The 18869-nt window shown below is 37.5% G+C and overlaps 1 protein-coding gene across 1 annotated transcript; it reads left to right on the top strand.

The window, feature by feature from the left end:
* Window positions 1–1283: 1283 nt before the first annotated feature.
* Window positions 1284–18061, top strand: XKR9 (XK related 9). The gene is made up of 3 exons (XM_040995728.1): window positions 1284–1555; window positions 13134–13354; window positions 17124–18061. Exons 1-3 carry the CDS (start codon window positions 1284–1286, stop codon window positions 17750–17752), a joined length of 1122 nt encoding a protein of 373 aa, XP_040851662.1. The 3' UTR covers window positions 17753–18061.
* Window positions 18062–18869: the final 808 nt, after the last annotated feature.

Below are 18869 nucleotides of genomic sequence, written 5' to 3'. Positions count from 1 at the left end.
TCTCTCTCTCTCTGTTTGTCACTCTGTCTTTCAAATGGATTAAGTAAAAAAAAAAATACAAATGAATCCATTAGGGTGGTGTGTAGATCCTGAGTTTGATGTAAGGTTTAAGTTGTATACTAACTATATCGTATGCAACATTTAGCTCCTGTGACTGATACATGGTTTGGCATGTTAGGCTTCATTAGTAGTGAGAATTCACTAAAATTCTTCTTAAGTATCATTTACTGTTGTTTTTATATTAAATTGTGTAGCATGTAAGTATGTTATAAAAACTCAAGAGAATAAATGATTGGAATTGCATTTACTCCCATCTCCCTTTCCCACTCCATAGATATTCAATCCATAAATTTTGTATTTATATTTTGGCATTCTTTTTTTTTTCACTTCATACTTGTTAGAAGTTATATGAAGTCAGTTCAGAGTTACTTCATTATTTATAAAGCTTGTATAGTGTGTCCTTTGTTATGACTGTATCATGAATTTACTAAGGTAGGGTTTTCAGTCACTATTTGTGTAGTTTTCAGTTTTTTGCTGTCATAAAAAAGGCTTTGCAAAGAATATGTGTACACACACACACACACATACACACGCACAATTATTTCCTTAGCTAGACCCTTGGATAGAATTTCTGGGTCGAATGTACATGAAGAATGTTCACTGCTATTGTGCTTTTTTTGTTAAATACATTTTAGAAGATTTGTGATATTCCATTTTATGAATCTGCCTTTATTTACTTTACCATTTCCTTTTGATGATACTTTTAGGTAGTTTCCAGTCTTTTTCCCCCAGTATAAATGATCCTGTGATAAGCATCTCAGAGTAAGCTGTGTTTTTAGAAGATAGATAACTGGAGTCTAACAGGAATTGTCAGCTTTACTTACCATAAACTGTGAGAACTATATTTAGTGTTAATGTATTATTTTTCTTAAAATAGACCTATGATAAAATGCCATGGTCAAGTACTCATGATTTTTAAAAAAGTTATGTATATGTTTCAGTTTAGGTGTTGTCTTTAAAGAAGATCGTTGAAGCAGAAGATTTTACAAAGCCTTCTAACATTGGACCTTGGATGGAGATTTTAAAAGAAGTTAAAATTAGTCACTTTGATTTTGGTGTTCTGATTTAATAACATTTACTCATCTAGATAGATTTAGGGAGCAGAAAATATAGTTTGGTGCTATACCAAAAGCAATAATATTTGTTCTGGTATTCTTTTTTCTTTTTTTTTTTTTATCAGAGAAGAGGAGTTGGTATATAAGAAGAACCATATTGATACAATCATGAAATACACTAAATGCAATTTTATGATGTCAGTTCTTGGCATTATAATATATATGACTGACTTAATTGTCGACATCTGGGTATCTGCTAAATTTTTCCGTGAAGGACAATATATTTTTGGTGTTTTAACATTAAGTTTCATGCTTTTTGGAACATTTGTGGTCCAGTGCTTTAGTTATTCTTGGTTCAAAGCTGATTTAAAGCAAGCAGGCCAAGAAATTCAGAATTGTTTTCTTCTACTTCATTGCTTGCAAGGGGGAGTCCTTACAAGGTGAGTGTACACTTTTGATTATTAACACTGCTCTTTGTATAAACAGTAATTGCCTTTCTGTGTCTGGTTAGTCTAATGTACAAAGGTCTCCTGCTTGTAAGTAGGGCAAAAGTTACTTGCTCTTCACTGTTAGGGCTTATGTGAATCATTGCTGCTAGAATGTTCCAGATTTGTCACAGTTGTTTTCATTTACCTAATTAATGTGCTTCTTCTGATGCATACTTTTTTTTTTGATAGGGAAAAAGACATTTCTGTATTTTAAGACTTTTACCTGTTTTATTGTGTGCATATGGCACATTACTTGCAAATCTGAGAGCACACTAGTTTTTTTTAAAAGATACTTTTTAAACTTGATTAATTAATTTTATGACACAGTTCCAATAGAATTTGGGATTTCCTCTCCCTCATCCCTAAATCTCCTACTCCCCATTGCTTTCCCCTTTATTATTGCAATGGTATAGTTCTTCAACAATAGTCACGAGTCCTTCATTCTGCTATTTAAGAGTGTCCTGACACTGTAGGTGTGGACAATGGCAGAAAGTCCAGCATCCTGTTGTCAAGATATATTTAACGGTTTTATTGGGAATCCATGTTTGATTTGGAAGTAGAGCTTCATACTACTTTGTGTGTTCACCTCTTGATATGATAGTCTCTTTTTTACTGTTCCTCTAGATGACTGTATGTATATGCATGAGCTTATATTTTACATGAAGGTTGCCTTAAAACAATGAGAACATTTGATATTTGTCCTTTTGGGATTGGCTTATTTCACTGATTATAATGGTTTCTATTTGGAACCATCTATTTGGAAATGGCAGGATTTTATTCTTTTTAATGGCTGAGTAGTATCTTCAATTAAAAACTACTTATTAATTTAATTAAATTAAACATATGGTTAGGTAGTGTGATCATAGAGGTATAAGCAACCTTGAGAATCATATTGTCTTAAAACTACATTTTATAGTTAAAGAAAGAAATTACAATGCAAATAGGTCTTTTAAAATTTTGTACTTATTTTATGATAAAGTTCCATAGGTCCTGGGATTTCTCCCCCCATCTGCTCATGTAAATAGGTCTTAAGTATTCTTTTAAAAAATTTTTGCTTATTTATTTACTTATTTATTTATGCTTTCCATTATATGGATTTATAGGTATAGGACTTTCCGTCTTCCTTTCCTTTCCTCCCTACCCACTTTCCCCTGTATTTTACAGTAGTATAGTTGTTCAGCTGCAGTCATAATTCCAACATTCTGATATTTGCTTGTGTTATAGCATTGCAGGTATAAACAATGGTAGAGAATCTAGTATCTTGTTGTCAAGGTATATTTAGCAGTTTCATTGGGTTCCTTCTTTTAGTCAGGAGTAGAGGTGTACGTTGTAGTGCTTCTATGTTTTACCAGTACTCTAGTCACCATTACAACATTGACTTATGAAAGTATATGTACATAGGTGCTTAGCAATGTATCTTCTTATTTTGAGTTTAAATGAAGGTTCACCTGTATCAGAGAACACGTGGTATTTGTCCTTTTGAGACTGGCTTATTTCATTGAGTTTAATGGACTCTGTTGGGACCACTCTCTTGCAAATGGTAGAATTTAATTCTTTTTAATGACTGAGTATTATTTCATAGAGTTGATGTGCCACAGTCTCTTTATCCATTCCTCTTTCGATGGGTATCTGGGTTGTTTCTGTGTCTTTGTCGTTGTGGATTATGCTGTGATGAATATAGAGATGCAGGTTGCTTTCTTGTATGTAGGTTTCACTTCTTGTGGATATGTTGCCAGGAGTGGGATAGCTGAATCATATGGCAGATCAATTTTAAGTTGTCTAAGCACTCTCCATACTAGTGTACAATCCCATCAGCATTGTGGTAGGGTAGCTGTTTGCCCACATCCTCACCAGCAGCTGTTGTTGGATTTCTATATGTAGGCCATACTCACCGGAGTTAGGTGGAACCTCAGTGTGGTTTTATTTGTATTTCCTTTAATGCTAGGGAGCCTGAACATTTTTTTTATGTGTCTATTAGCCATCTGAATTTATTCTTTTGAAAAATATCTGCTTATTTCCTTCACCCATTTCTTAACAGGTTTGTTTTGCTGTTGTATTTCTGACTCTTAATAAATCCTATATGTTGGGCCCCTATCTGTTGTGTAGTGTGCAAAGGATTTCTCACGTTCTATTGATTGCCTCTTTGTTTACAGTTTTGTACAGAAGCTTTGTAGTTTGATGCAGTGCAATTTGTTTATTTTGGCTTTGATAGCCTGTGCTTTTGGTGACTTTTCTGAAAAGCCTTTACCAATGCCTGATTTTTGTAGAGTGCTTCCTATGTTTCCCTCTAATAGTTTGATGATATCTAGATATCTAGGTGCAGATTTAGGTCCTTGATCCATTTAGAGCTGATTTTTGTATAAGGTAACACGTGGGAGTCTTGCTTTTTTTTTTTTTTTTTTGCTTTTGCAGGCTTCTATTCAGTTATCTCAACAGCATTTGTTGGAGACCAGGCTTTTCCCCTGGCTTATTTTCAGTTCTGTTGTGGAGGATTAGTTGGTTGTACATGTATGTGGATTTGATTCTGTGGTTTCTATTCTGATACATTGATCATCTTCTCTGTTTCTATACTAGTGCCAGACTTTTAATTATCATTGCCTTATAATATGTCTTATGCTCTGGGATTGTGATTCTTCCAACTTTATTTTTATTTTTCAAGATATCTTTGGCTATTTGTAGTCTCTTGTGTTTCCAGATGAATTTTTGTATCATTTTTTTCCAGATCTAAGAATGTTGTTAGAATTTTTATTGGAATCACATTGCATACGTATGCTACATTTGGTCATATGGACATTTTGATGATGTTGATTCTGTTGATGCAGGAACGTGGAACATTTCTCCATCTTTTAATGTCTTCTTCTATTTTTTTTTAAAATGTTTCATGTTTATTGGTTAGGTTTATTGTAAGGTATTTAAGGTTGTTTTCTGCTATTTTGAGAGGGACCGTCCTTACAACTTCTTTTTCAGCCATGGAATTATTTGTGTATACTAGGGTCATTGATTTATGATCATTGATTTGTTACCTGCTACCGTGCCAAATTCTCTTATGAGTTCTAATAGTCTCTTGGTTGACTCTTGGTTCTTCTTTGTATAGAATCATATAATCTGACAAACAGGGATAAATTGACATCCTCTTTTCAATTTGAGTTCCTTTAATTTCTTTTTCTTGCTTAATAGCTGTTTTTAGAACTTCCAGTATATAGTTGAATAGCAGTGGTGATAGAGGACATCCTTGTCTAGTTCCAGATCTCGGTGGGAAGCTTTTAGGGACGCTGTGGAATGCCACAATATGATGCTGGCATTGGGTCATAAATTGCTTTGTGTTGTAGAGTGTTCCTTCTATGCATATCTTGCTTTTTTTTTTAAAATAATCTTACTTAGTTAATTAGGGTACAAAGGGTTTAGGGCTATAGGAAACTGGGTAAGACCATTACTTCTACACTATTACCATCATTTCCCCCCTCCGTATCTGGGGTCAGGGGAGAAACAAAGGGAGAAGCCCCACCTAGCCTTCCACCCATCCCAGGTCCCCGAAGTGAGGCTTGCTCCAAGGGTCCTGCTCAAGCAGTTTTGATAGTTCACCATTTCTGAATTGCTGCCAATCTCGCTGTTCCAACCATGATGAAAACTATTCAGAATCCACTGGCTGATATAGTCTCTTCATGGTTTTGGTGGGGGTTTTTAGCATGAAATGGTGTTGAATTTTTATCAAATGCCTTCTCTGCATCTGTTGAGATGATCATGTGGTTTTTATTCTTTATTTTGTTAATGTGGCATATTGCCTTTATTGATTTGTGTGTATTAAACCATCCACACATGGCAGGGATAAATCCCACCTGGTCCTGTCTGATGTGTTGTTGAATTCTGTTTTCTAGTATCTTGATGAGGATTTTTGCATTTTGTTCATCAGGAGTGGTTTGTTTTCTCCGTGTGTCTGTCTGGTTTTGGTGTTGAGGTGATTTTGGCTTTATAAAGAGGGTTTGGAAGGATTACTTCCTTTTCTTTTGTGTTCAATAAGTTTTGGAGAATTGAGGTAAATTCCTCTTGGAATGTTTGGTAGAATTCGGCTCAGAAGCCATCCAGAACTGGGATTTCATTTGTTGGGAAGGATTTAATTACTAAATCAAGCTCTGTTCTGGTTGCAGTTCTATTTAGATTTTTTATTACCTCATGATTCAGTAAATTGGTAAATTTTATGTATCCAGAAATCTACCTGACTCATCTAGGTCTTCTGATTTGTTGGTGTATAGTTGCTTGTATTGGTTTCTGATTATTCTATGTACATGTGCAATATCCCTTGTTATGTTTTCTTTTTTCATCTCTGATTGATTAGTGTCTGCCCCACCCCCCACCCCTGCTTTTTGGGGTTAGTTGGGTTAGTGGGGGATCTATTTTGTTGATTTCCTCAAAAAATCAGATCTTTGTTTCATTGATCTTATGCATTGTTCTTTTGATTTCTGTTTGGTTTATTTCATCCCTTATTTTGATTATTTTTTTGTGTGTGTGCTAATCTTGGGATTAATTTGCTATTGTTTTTCTAACTCCTTTAGAACTATAGTTATTTACCTGGTGCCTTTCTAGTTTCTTGACATAGCACTGATTGCAATAAACTTTCCTCCTAGCACTGCTTTGGCTGTGTCTCACAAGTTTTAACACATTGTGTTGATGCCTTCGTCTGTTTCAAGTCATTTTAAAAAATTTCCTGTTTGATTTCTTCTATAATTGTTCTGTTTCAAGAAATTTAAAAAATTTCCTGTTTGATTTCTTCTATAATTGTTCATTCAGCAGCATTGTTCAGTTTCCAACTGTTTATATGTTTTCTGGGGTATTTTGGCTTTCTGGCTTTCAGTTTTACTTCATTATTGTATGAGAAGATGTGTGGTGTTGTCTCACATTGGTAGGAACCTTGGCATTTTTGTATATATATTTTTATAATTGTTATTTCATCTTCATGAATGGATGCCTCAATCACTATGTAGTGTCTCTTCTTTATCTCTTTTAATGCTTTTCATTATTGAAGGCTATGTAATCTGATGTTAGAGTTGACTCACCAGATTGTTTATTCTTTCCATTAGCATGGAGTATTCTTTTCCATCCTTGCAGTTGTAGTTTTTGTGTATCTTTGGTGATGAGATGTATCTCTTTTAGGCAACAGATGGTGGGTCTTGTTTTTTGATCTAGTGTGCTAACCTATGTCTTTCGATTATTGAATTTAAGCCATTTACATTCAGGGCTAATATTGACAAGTAGTGACTTGGTCCTGTCATTTTAGCATTGAGTTTCTCACAGTTTGATTTAGGTTTCTTTTGTGGTTTTATTGAGATGTTCTCTAGCTTTGTCTTCATTGGGTATAGTAAGTTTCATTTTTCTTTTCTGTCTTTAGTACATCTTTAAGCAACATTTTTAGGGAAAGTCTTTCTGTTTTTGTTTGCTTTGGGAGTTTTTAAAATTTATTTTCAAATTCAAATGAAATTTTTATTGGATATATTCTTCTGGGCTGAGGCTGACAGTTTCTGTCTTTTAGGATCTGTAATATGTCATTCCATTCAATTCTGGTCCAAAGGGTGTCCTGTGAGAAGTCAGCTGTAAGTTGATTGGTGTTCCTGCACAAGTTATTTGATGTTTCTCATATGCGTGTTTCAGTATCTTTGTGTTCAACTGAAGTGAGCTTGATTATGATGTGCCGAGGTGAAGGACACTTCTGGTCGAGCCTCTTTGGGGTTTTCTGCCCTTCCTGTATTTGGTGTGCCCTTTATTTCTCCATGTTGGTGATGTTCTCATTTATTATTTCATTAATACTTCTTTCAAATCTTCTTCTTTTCTCACACCTTCAGGAACTTCTGTCATTCTTATGTTTGATCTTTGGATGGTTTCACGTAGTTCTTTGATGGTTTTCTCAGCTGTACTAGGTTCCTCTTCTGTATTTTTTATTATACATTTTCAAATGAGTTGTCTTTTAGCTCTGAAATTCTGTGTCTTTCATTCTGTTGGTAGGGCTTTTCATTGTGTTTTCAATTTGCTCTACTGTAGTGTTCATTTCATTTGATTCTGTTTTATAATACCCCCTTTAAACATGAAGGAAACAATATGGAAATAATAGTCTTTCCCACTTTCCTATAGTGCTTGAACCTTTTACCCTAATTAACTATGTAAAGATTGCCAAAAATATAATTTAAAAAATCTGAAAAAAATTTGTATCTCCTTTGTAATGTGTTCTTTAAGGTTTTACATTTGTTTCGTATTGTTTCTGAAGAGTTTTATCGTTATTTTTGGATTTCTTTCTCTGGGAGATCCTCAGTGTCTTCATATTGTAGCTCTAAGATTTGAAATGGTCTTTGGCTCATTTTTGACGAAAATGCTGGTTCCTTGTTTATGTTGCTTTTGGTTCTTGTGTTACTCTTGGCCATTGCCTTTCAGAAATGCAGGTTTTCTCTACAGGCAGGTCTGCCTTTCCATTGTGTCATCCACAGGTTTGTGGGTAGACTTTTCTGCTTCAGTGCCTAATTCCATATTTGTTCTTGACCTGGCAGGAGGGCTGCATGCTTGCGCTGGTGCCTCTGGAGAGCCTCAGCCTGAGGCTCCCGTACTGTGGTCCTGCCTCAGCCTCTGCAGCCAGCACAGCCCCATCCACCTTGTTTTGCCCTGGCCGCTCCTGGGTTTTGGTGGTACTTTTATCTGCTTAGCCTCTCTCACTCATGGTCCCAGCAGTGCCCAGGGCTGGGGAGGCTATTGCTGTGGCTTTAAGCTGCATTGCTCTTTGATCTTTTCTTTCTCTGCCCTAGTTGGTGACTGATTCTGCAGATGAGTAGAGAGGCTTCTCAAAAACAGTAGCAGGGGAGAATCCCCCCTTTTTTGTGGGATTGGTGGGGAGTCCTTTGGACTTCAAAGCAGACATCCTTTCATTTATGACTACCCAGTGGCAGGGGGACTGCTGTATGTCTCTGACTTCTACTGTGCTACTGGGCACAGTGTCGGGCTGCTGGGCCACTTAGGTTGTAGATATTGGGGTGACTATTCATGCAGGTGCCAGAGCAGTTGTGGAGCCACAGAGCTGCAGGCCTGTCAGTGGCAGCTTTTCTCCTTTCTGCTGGCTGTGCTTGGGGCTGCTTGCTGTCTGTGTATGTCCACTGTGTGCTTACGAACCTGTGCTCCCGCATGGGTTCCTTCCCACTGTGACTGGAGGGTTCTTCTTAAAGCTTTCCCAGAATACCTTCACTTCCTCTCCCACTTTACATGCACTCGCAGACATTGGAGGATTCAATGTCCACTTGTGTGTTTGTGTTTTGTTTCTGCCCGTTTCGTTGCTAAAGCTGGCTGGGCTGCTCCAGATCCATTTTCTGCTCCCTTTGGTCTCCATGTACTCTTTTGGGTCATCCTGGTGTCTTTCAGAGGGTTTTGGGTGTGGACCTGCTGTGTCTAGCATTAACCCTGCTCACCACTTTCCTTTCTGGGGTCCGTCTTCTGGCTTGCTTGCTCCCCAAGGGTGTGGATGCAATGATTGGAAGCGCTTGGCAGCCTTTAGAATTTTACTTAGCTTTGCCTCCCTTCATAGGTGTCGGAGCCAGAACTTTGTTCCTGTGGCTTCTAGCCAAGCACTCTTTTTTGGGGGGATTTCAGAGGGAGCCCAACTGATCAGTTTCCCTTTGTGTTGGCTCTGTTTACAAGCCTGCTGTCTCTGGGCTGGGTTTATTTTCTGGTCTGTAACTCCCCTTTACTCACTTTGTTCTTTGACTGTGAGTGTTGGGGCTTTTGTGCAACTTTTTTGCCATCCAACCAGTTCTATCTTCTTTCCGTAGGCCACCCGAGAGTAGCTCAGGTGCTTCTTCCTTCTGCAGCTCAGCTCAGCACCGTTTTTTCCCCCTCCTGCCACCTTTTACTTTTACCTTCTACTCACAATTATGCCTTCCTACTGTGATTGGCCATCTTGTGCTTCTAGTCCTGCTGAGAAATATTTGTAGGGTGTGAGAAAAAGACAGAGATTAGAAATGATTTGCATTGTTTCTGATTTAAACAACATGGCCAATGTTAACACCATTTACAGGAGAGGGAAACAGTGGCAGAAGGAGCAGTTTGGAACAAAATATATTTCTGTGCCTTTTTCTTAAGAAGAAAAATATGTGAGGAAGCTGAGCTGCAGATCGCTTTGATGAGCATTTGGTCTGCTTTTTGCCACTTCAACTACAGTACCTTCCTGAAAGGAGGTTTTTTGGGAAAGCAAAGATTTGTTCCTCCTCACAGTTGAGATAACAGGATAAGGCAACCCCATATTCCAGAGTCTGATGGAGGTTGCTCTTAGTGGGTGTAGAGTCAGGATTCGTGGTAGGCGAGGAAGGAGAGAGAAAACTTAGACTGAACTTGAACTGAAATAAAGTTGTTGGGAGAACTAGCCACTGAGGGCATATCCCAATGGATATATACCTTCCAACACCACCACTCACATGCCATCATTAGATCAAGTCTCTATTCTTGATCAGTTATTAACATTAAGACATTAGAGTTTAAATAGCTGCATGGGTTTTTTGGGGGCGATAAATCTTGCTGTAATTATAACAGTAATTGCTGGAGTTGAATCCTGGATTTTTTACTTCTATCCTTGAATTTCTTCTAAGTGTCCTGATACTTTTATTATTAATATTACTTGTAAGCAGATAAGTGCACAATGATTTTAAATGTATTTATTTTTATTTGAAGCACATATACACAGACAGACATATGATACCTAGAGCTGGGACTGGACAGGCTGAAGCCAGGAGACAGGAATTCAGTCCGGGAATTCCATATTAGTGACAGACTCAACTACTTGGCTCATAGTTTTTTTTTTTTTAAAGGATGTGTATTAGTAGGAAGCTGGACTCAGAAATGAGCCAGGACTTCAATTCTGGCATTCTAATATAGATTACAGTTGTTTCAAGCAGTGTGCTAATGGTTACACCAAACATCTGCCAGTGAAGTTCATTTTAAAATGCTTTTGGGCCCAGTGACTAAGTTTTGAGCTTGCAAGTACCAGAATCCAGTTTGTGTCCTAGCTGCTCTACTTCTCATCCAGCTCCCTGGTTGTGGCCTGGGCAAGCAGTCAAGAATGGCCCAAAGCCTTGGGACCCTGCATTTGTGTGGGAGACCCTGAAGAAGCTCCTGGCTCCTGGCTTCAGATTGGCTCAGCTCTAGCTGTTGTGGCACGTGGGAAGTGAATCAGCGAAAGGAAGATCTTTCTCTCTGTCTCTCCTTCTCTCTGTAAATCAGCCTTCCAAACTCTTTTAAAAGCAAATTTATCTGGGGATGTTGTGTTTGGGATTTCATACTATATTTTTGCTATGTTAATAGCAAATACATTTTAATATTAAAAAGGTTATATCAAAATAGTAAGTGTATTTTAGTGTTTGGGATATTGATAAGTAACAGCATTTAATTCTGTTAAGGATCAAAACATTTTAAAGCATTTAGTTCCATTTATGGAATGCAAAATTAATATACTGAAATATTTGGCTACTGTTTATTTAGTTGTATTAGATCATTCTTAATAATAAAAGTTTTGAATAACTGTAAGATAAAAGTTAACAGCTATGCACTTATGAACATGATGTATTATATTTTCCAAGAAGGTAAATTAATTCTTCATTAATCTAATCACAGGAACATGAAGAATTCCTAATAAGTGAATTTTCTGTATTATTTAAATGTACTACTTTAAGTGCTAACACTTATTCTTGATTGTAATTATTTGAAAAACAGAGTTAAAGAAAAAGCAGGAAAGAGATCTTCTATCTGCTAGTTCATTTAGTAGATGGATGCTACAGTCAGGGATGGCCAAGGCCAAACTCAGAAGCCAGGAGCTTCAACTGGGTGTTCCTCATGAGTAGCAGGGCCCATGTACTGGAGCTATCTTCAGCTTTTCTCAGGCCATCAATGGGGGAGGAGCTAGTGTAACTCTTGCAGAGCTGAGCTGTTACAGCATGTTGGGCTAGTCTTTGATGCTGACTGGTAGGGTGGGTTACAGATCTATACCAGCTTATTCTGGTTTGATTCTATGTTCTACAGAATTTAGATACCTCCATTGCTGTGTGGGTGGGAAGAGAGAGAGCCCCCTTCCTGTTGCCAGGCTTGTTTTGAGCCTTGGAAGGAATGGGGCCCTGGAACCATCCCCAGGGCCCAGATGAGCAGGAGTACTTCCTGGAGAAGGTTCATTTGGACTGACAGGTAGGCAGATAGGACTTTTTTTTGAAAAGTAGAAGGAGAGACAGAACATTCTTCCGTCTGCTGGTTTACTCCCCATGTGCCGCAGTGGCCAGAGCTGAGCTGATCTGAAGCCAGGAGCCAGAAGATTCTTCTGGGTCTCCCATGCGGGTGCAGGGTCCTAAGGTTTTGGGTCATTCTTGACTGCTTTCCCAGGCCTCAAGCAAGGAGCTGGATGGGAAGTGGAGCAGCTGGGATATGAACTGGCACCTACATGGGATCCTGGCGCATGCAAGGCGAGGACTTTAGCTGCCAGGCTACTGTGCTGGGCCAAGAAATAAGATTTTATGCGGGGGGTGGGGTGATGGGGAGATGTGACCTCTAACTCCTGACCCAAAGTTAGCTTGCTACCTATGGCAATTCATTTCACACTCAGAAAATTCCAACCATTAAGCTTAAGGGTAGATTCATCACATCATCTGTAACTGTTTCCTGATGATTATGAGCATAGGCCTTGCCTATCTGCAGTCTCTTCTAATGTGTCCATCTCATGAGCCGGAGAATTTTCAGTTACTGCTGATAGCTGTGTCCCCCACATGGCACTCTTTATTTGACCCCTGCTTGTGCTCAGTCCTGGGCCCTATCCCACCTGGACCAGGCAGCTAGAAGGGCTGAGCGACCAACCCTGGCTTGCAGGTGGCATCTTAGGCCCAGGCCCTTCCCAGCCAGGTTGATAACTCTCCAGAGAGACAGAGGCAGAGAGACAGAGACAGAGACACAGAGAGAGACACATACACAGAGGTGCAAATGTACTTTCTGAAACGGTGATAGTCAAGGAAACTGGCACCTTATAGGACCAGGTACTTTTTGTTTGCTATATTAAATTGAAAGAAGATTTCCCATAAGAGAATATGTAAATGTATTAAAGTTAAAACAAACTGCATGAGTTGAATATTGTGGTTTGTCATCCAGAAAGCAGTGTGATTAAGAAATGTCAGTTCTGGTTCGGATCTTTGGACTGCCCTGTACTCTCTGTGTAGCTTACCTGAATTGCTCTCCCCCTTTCAGCCTTGTTTTTCTATCTCTAAAATGTAACCAATATTACTTATATAACTATTACAAAAAATGAAATGTGATTGTGTATCCTTAATAAGCATAGCATTTAACCAGCACATTAAGCACACAAAAAAATTTATGAAATATAAATTTTAAAAGTTGAGATGTTCCCCCCAAAAATCTGTGCTGGAGACCAATTTGTGGACAGTTCCATACTTACACTTGTTCCTTTCTTCAAAATTATTTATATCCACATAGATATTCTAAAGAACATGTGACTGAAGATTTATTTTCATGTTTATAGGTATTGGTTTGCTTTGAAGAATGGTTACCACATAGCTTTCAAATATAGCAACAAAGCTAATAATGTCATGGAAGAGCAAATTGATCCACTTAAAGAAGTTATAGACAGAGTGACGGATTTGAGCATGCTTAGGCTGTTTGAGACCTACCTGGAAGGCTGCCCTCAACTTGTTCTTCAGCTCTACATCTTTCTAGAACATGGTCAAGCAAACTTCAGTCAGTGTAAGAATTTCTTTTTAAATTCTTAATTTATTTAGTTTTGTTTATTTTAAAGGTAGAAACACATAGGGAAAGAGAATGGGAGAGAGAGGGAAAAAAGTCTTCCATTTGCTGGTTTGTTTCCCAAATATCGCAATAGCCAAAAACCCAAACTCCGTCTAGGTCACTAGATATTTGAACTGTTACTGCTGACACATTGGAAAAAAGTTGAAATAGAAGTACAATCAGGATTGACTCAAGCATTCTGGCATAGGATGCAGGCTTCCCAAGCAGTATCTTACCGACTGTGTAACATGCCTGCCCCTAAAACGGAATCTTTTGTTTTCTGTCAAAAAAGTTTATTTTCATTCATATTATGTCAAAAAACATTTATTTTCATTGCAAAGGAGATTTACAGAGAGAAGGAAATACAGAGAGAAACATCTCTCTGCTAATTCTCTCCCCAAATGGCAGCACTGACCAGAGCTGAGCTGTTCTGAGGCCAGGAGTAAGGAGCCTCCTCTGGGATCCCCCTGTGGGTGTAAGGATCCCAAGGCTTTGGACCGTCCTCAGCTGCTTTTCCAGGCCTTAAGCAGGAAGCTGGATGGGAAGCGGAGCAGCTGGGACACGAACCTCTGCTCATGTGGGATGCTAGTGCTTACAAATAGAGGATTACTAGTTGAGCCTTTGTGCTGGACCCTTTCTGGTATTTTTTAAAATTTATTTATTTGAAAGGCTGAGTTGCCGAGAGAGGAAGAGACAAAGAGAAAACCGTCTTTCATCGGTTGGTTCACTCCCCAAATGACTGTAATGGCTGGGGCTGGGCCAGGCTGAGACCAGGAGCCCAGGAGCTTCTTCTGAGCCTCCCATGTGAGGGCAGTTACCTGCCTCAGTCTTGATTTCAAAGAGACTGCAAGACATGTTGCATTAAGGTGGAGTAGGATAGGAAAAAATATCTTTGAAAAGTTACACCAAGATTTGTAAGCAAAATGCATATTTACTGATTAATCTCAAAAAGAAGGCAAGAAACTAACAAAAAATCAAGCTGTGTATATAGTTTAGTGGTAGGTAGAGAAATGTCTTATAGAAACAGTAATTCTCCTGGAAGAACTCATGTTATCTTTGTCCTTAAATAATTTTTACAACTAGTTTTCCAAGGAAGATGAATGGCTAACCATAGTTTACAGTGCCAAAAGCGAAAGGTAATATAAGTAATAGCCAATAAAAATAAAAAAAAAACCTTTAAATTTAAATTTTTGGAATTACCGAATGCAAAGTATAAAACAGTTGTCTTGTTACTTTAAAGAAGTAAATATCAAAGTTGAAAATGATACAGAAAGCTATAAAAATGAATATTATGTGAAAATGAAAGAGGTAGAATATAAGAGAAGTTAAAATCATGTAAGTATTTATTTATTATTTTTTAAAGATTTATTTTATTTTTATTGGAAAGTCAGATATACAGAGAAGAGAGATGGAGAAGATCTGCCATCCTCTGGTTCAGTCTCCAAGCAGCTGCAATGGCCGGAGCTGAGCTGATCCGATGCTAAGAGCAGGGAGTCCCCTCAGGGTTTCCCATGTGGGTGCAGGGTTCCAAGGCTTTGAGCCGTCCTTGGCTGCTTTCCTAGGCCACAAGCAGGGAGCTGGATGGGAAGCGGGACTTGTGGGATTGTAACAGGTGCCCATATGGGATCCTGGTGTTTTCAAGGTAAGGACTTTAGCTGCTAGGCCACTGCACTGGGCCCAACATCTAAAAATTTAAATAAATGCAACTTCTTTGTAACTTTGCTCATCCTTGAGGGCTTAATCAAAACATGAGAATACAGAAAGAAAGAAAGATACAAGTTAGAAAATAGAAATCAGTACAGAAGAGAGCTGAAGGGAAGTCCTGAAAAAAGAATAGGGCCTGATGTGGTAGCCTAGTGGCTAAAATCCTGGCCTTGCATTCACCAGCATCCCATATGTGCGCCGGTTGTGTCCTGTATGCTTCCCATCCAGCTCCCTGCCTGTGGCCTGGGAAAGCAGTCGAGGACGGCCCAAAGCCTTGGGACCCTGAAACTGTGTGGGAGACCTGGAACAAACTCCTGGCTCCTGGCTTTAGATTGGCTCAGCTCCAGCCGTTGTAACCACTTGGGGAGTGAACCAGAGGAAGGAAGATCTTTCTTTCTCTCTCTCCTTCTCTGTGTAAATCAGGCTCTCCAAGAAAATGAAATAAATCTTTTTAAAAAGATAACATGCAGAAAGTAAAGCGTAAGAGCAGTAGTTTTATAGCACCCAGATGGCATTTTAACAGGGAAAAAGCCACAAAAGCTCATAGATGTACCGTGTATACCTAGACTTATTAGTTAATTTAAATTTGCTAATAGTAATTGTGTCGCTGAAAAAGAACTAAGAAAGTAAGGAAACAAGGCAATTAACCTCAGGAAAACTGGGAATTTTTAAAGGAAACACTATAGCCAGCAGCTTAGCAGTTAAAAAGAAGCTGTGATTATAATGAGAAAATATTGGCTATTGATGTTATCAAGAACTGATGTTACTCCTAGGGTGATGAGAGGAGAGACAAAGGGGAAAGAGGATGCACTTAGGTGTTTATATGTGGAATCTTCCTCTTTCCAAACAGCCAATTGATAAACAGTAGCTAAACTGCTAAATTAAGAATAATGTGTGCTTTATCTGTAAATATGACAATAAATGTCATAAGAAAAGCTATAAGAGTTGATAGTGATTTCTAACTGAGGGATGGGGAAGAGTAAAGCAAAATACTATTTTTCTTACAGGCTTTATAGAACTGTCTTATTTAAAAAACTATATATTAATTTGTATAAATTAAAACCAGTTACATGAAAAACGTAATTTGAAGCAAAGAGATGTTTTGTTTCATGTATTTTTATATCAATGAATAAAAGAAAGAAATCCAGATTGTGAGACCAGTGTTATCACTAAAATGAAGAAAGTGTATCTATTGATACACTTCGATGTCCATTAATATCCATTGGTAAGACCCTGTCTTTGTTACTTTCATTGATAGAAAAGTAATTGTAAGACTGCCTTTCCTATTATGTCGACCTCCAATAAGGCTTAATGCAGAATGAGTACCAGTGTATTCTGCTCTGACACTTTCCTGTTTCTCTAATGTCTTCTGTTTTTTTTTTTTTTTTTGAATATGACCCTCTTGGCAGTAGGGTTGATAATGACTTGGCATTATCAGAATGGTAATGAACTTGTTTCTATGTTATTTGTTGGGGGAAAAATGTCAAATCTAGAAATCTTTTAGTTTCAGAACACACTTGTTACTTTGATATACCATCTTGTTGTTTGGGAAATTCAGCTTGCTGACATTTCATGCCTAATACATCAAGTTTTCTTTTAAACTTTCCTCTTTTTACTCCTACACTAACCTAATTGGAGTAGGGGTTAAAAACCAAAATTGCTAGAAAAGTTATTATCTCTTCACTCCCAGAGTATTCAGTTTCCAGTTTATCAGTTGTTCAATAAATTAACGCTGTGAGTTTATTTAGAATAATTATAAAACAATCTAATATAGTGGTTAAGTACTTCAAATTTGGAATCAGAAAGTTGTAGCTTCAAGCTCATCTGTAATTTTCTAGCTCTGTGACTTGGGTTAAGTAATAAATCTCTTCAAGCCCAACTTCAAAGGACTAGAAGGGATAAGAATTTAAAGTGTCTGACATGTGTAAGTGTGTGTACACAGATAAGGCATATGTTGCATCTAATGGCTCAGCATTGCTGTTACTAGTCCCATGTAACATATCATTTCTTTTTTGTTTTATAGATTTGTCCATCATGGTCTCTTGCTGTGCTGTTTCTTGGTCAACTGTTGATTATCAAATAGCTTTAAGAAAGTCCTTGCCCGATAAAAATCTGCTTAATGGAAACTGTGCCAAAGCCACATATCTCTTTTACAAGTTATTTACATTGTTATCATGGATGCTTAGTGTTGTACTTCTTCTATTCTTAAATCTTAAAATTGCTTTAATTTTATTGTTGTTTCTCTGGCTTTTAGGTGTAATGTGGGCATTTAAGCAGCAAACTCAGTTTTGTACTTCTTTAAGTATGGAATTCTTATATAGGATTGTTGTTGGATTCATTCTTATTGCTACATTTTTTAATATTAAGGGCCAGAATACCAAATGTCCAATGTCCTGTTATTATAGTGTAAGGGTACTGATCACCTTGGGGATACTGATTGTGTTCTGGGTTTATCCACTCCATGTTTTTAGTTCAGAATATTTTATAACTATCAGTATCACCATAATTCTTTCTCTGCTCCTTGGAATTACCTTTCTTATTGTTTATTATGGGATTTTTCACCCAAACAGAATTGAAGAAACAAAATTTGATGAAGTTGATGGAAAATCAATTCAAAGAGGTTGTAGAATGAGGTATTTCCTGATGGAATAAGCTGTTCATTTGTAAGATTAAAAAAAAATTGCTTCACTGATTAGCAAAAAAAATGCATGTTGTACATATATGTGTTATCTTCTTTTTATTTATTTACTTTGGGATCAAATGTGATACAGTAATTGTAATGTTAATTTATTTTGTTAAAATAAAAATCTTGTTTGATTTTGAAGGTCTTGAGTACTGAGATGTTTGCTTACTGAGTGAGTGGCAGAGCAGCCATCTTGGGTCTGACCTGGAAGAAGCGATCTGGTTCCCAAAGGCTGTCATTGAGCTTCTGTCCACCTTTTTTTCATTGTTCCCGAACTAACACTTCTGTACCTGTTGTAGAGAACTGTAAATGGAACAGAAGAGCAGAGCACTTCATTCTTTACACTGTTGTCTTGATTCTGTGAATGGATTTTGATTTGAGGACAGGTTAAGGAGAGAAAAGGGAAAGGAGAGAGAGAAAAATACAGTTCTTAGTGAATACCTACTATGCATCTTTGCATCAACTACTCAATTCAGTTAAGTAAAAAGAGAATATTGTGCATTTTCTACATTTGCTCATTTATGTATCCCTGATACATACATAAATATTCTATTCATGCTAAAATAGTTATCACAATCATTGTTTTAAAAATTATTAAGCCATATATAGTTACCATCCTTATAATTTTTAAGTGTACAGTTTAGTATTAATTACATTCAAGTTTGTGCAACAGACTGTTTCCATCTTGTGAAATTGGGACTCTATATGTAGAACAACTACTCTATTTTTTCCTTCCTTTATCCCCATCGGCAACAGGTCTACCTTCTACTTCCATGAGTTGGATGACTTTAGATACCCCAGAGAAGTGGAATCATGAAGTATTTATCTTTTTTTTTCTTTTTTTGTTACTGGGCTATTTTTCTTATTTTTATCCACAAGATTCATAGACACTGTAGTGGGTGATAGTATTTTATACTTTTCAAAGCTGGATAATTATTCCATTGTATGTAGAGGCCATATTTTCTTTATCCATTCATCCATTGCTGAACATTTGGTTGCTTCTGCTTCTTGGCTATTGTGAATAGCCAGTAAAGAATCTGAGTTGCAACTCTCTGTGGGAGATTGCCCCTAGATCTCTGTCTATTT

Source organism: Ochotona curzoniae, unplaced genomic scaffold, assembly GCF_017591425.1.
Source record: "Ochotona curzoniae isolate NIBS_2020 unplaced genomic scaffold, NIBS_Ocur_1.0 contig_1071, whole genome shotgun sequence".
NCBI lineage: Eukaryota > Metazoa > Chordata > Mammalia > Lagomorpha > Ochotonidae > Ochotona > Ochotona curzoniae.
Note: the sequence above shows the minus strand (reverse complement) of the source record. Positions and strands in the feature narration are given on the sequence as shown.

Coding starts and splice junctions, on each gene's coding strand:
- XKR9 (XM_040995728.1), top strand. CDS start 1,284: ATGAAATACACTAAATGCAATTTTATGATGTCAGTTCTTGGCATTATA. Junction 1,556..13,133: donor CAAGGGGGAGTCCTTACAAG/GTGAGTGTACAC, acceptor TCATGTTTATAG/GTATTGGTTTGCTTTGAAGA. Junction 13,355..17,123: donor TCAAGCAAACTTCAGTCAGT/GTAAGAATTTCT, acceptor TTTGTTTTATAG/ATTTGTCCATCATGGTCTCT.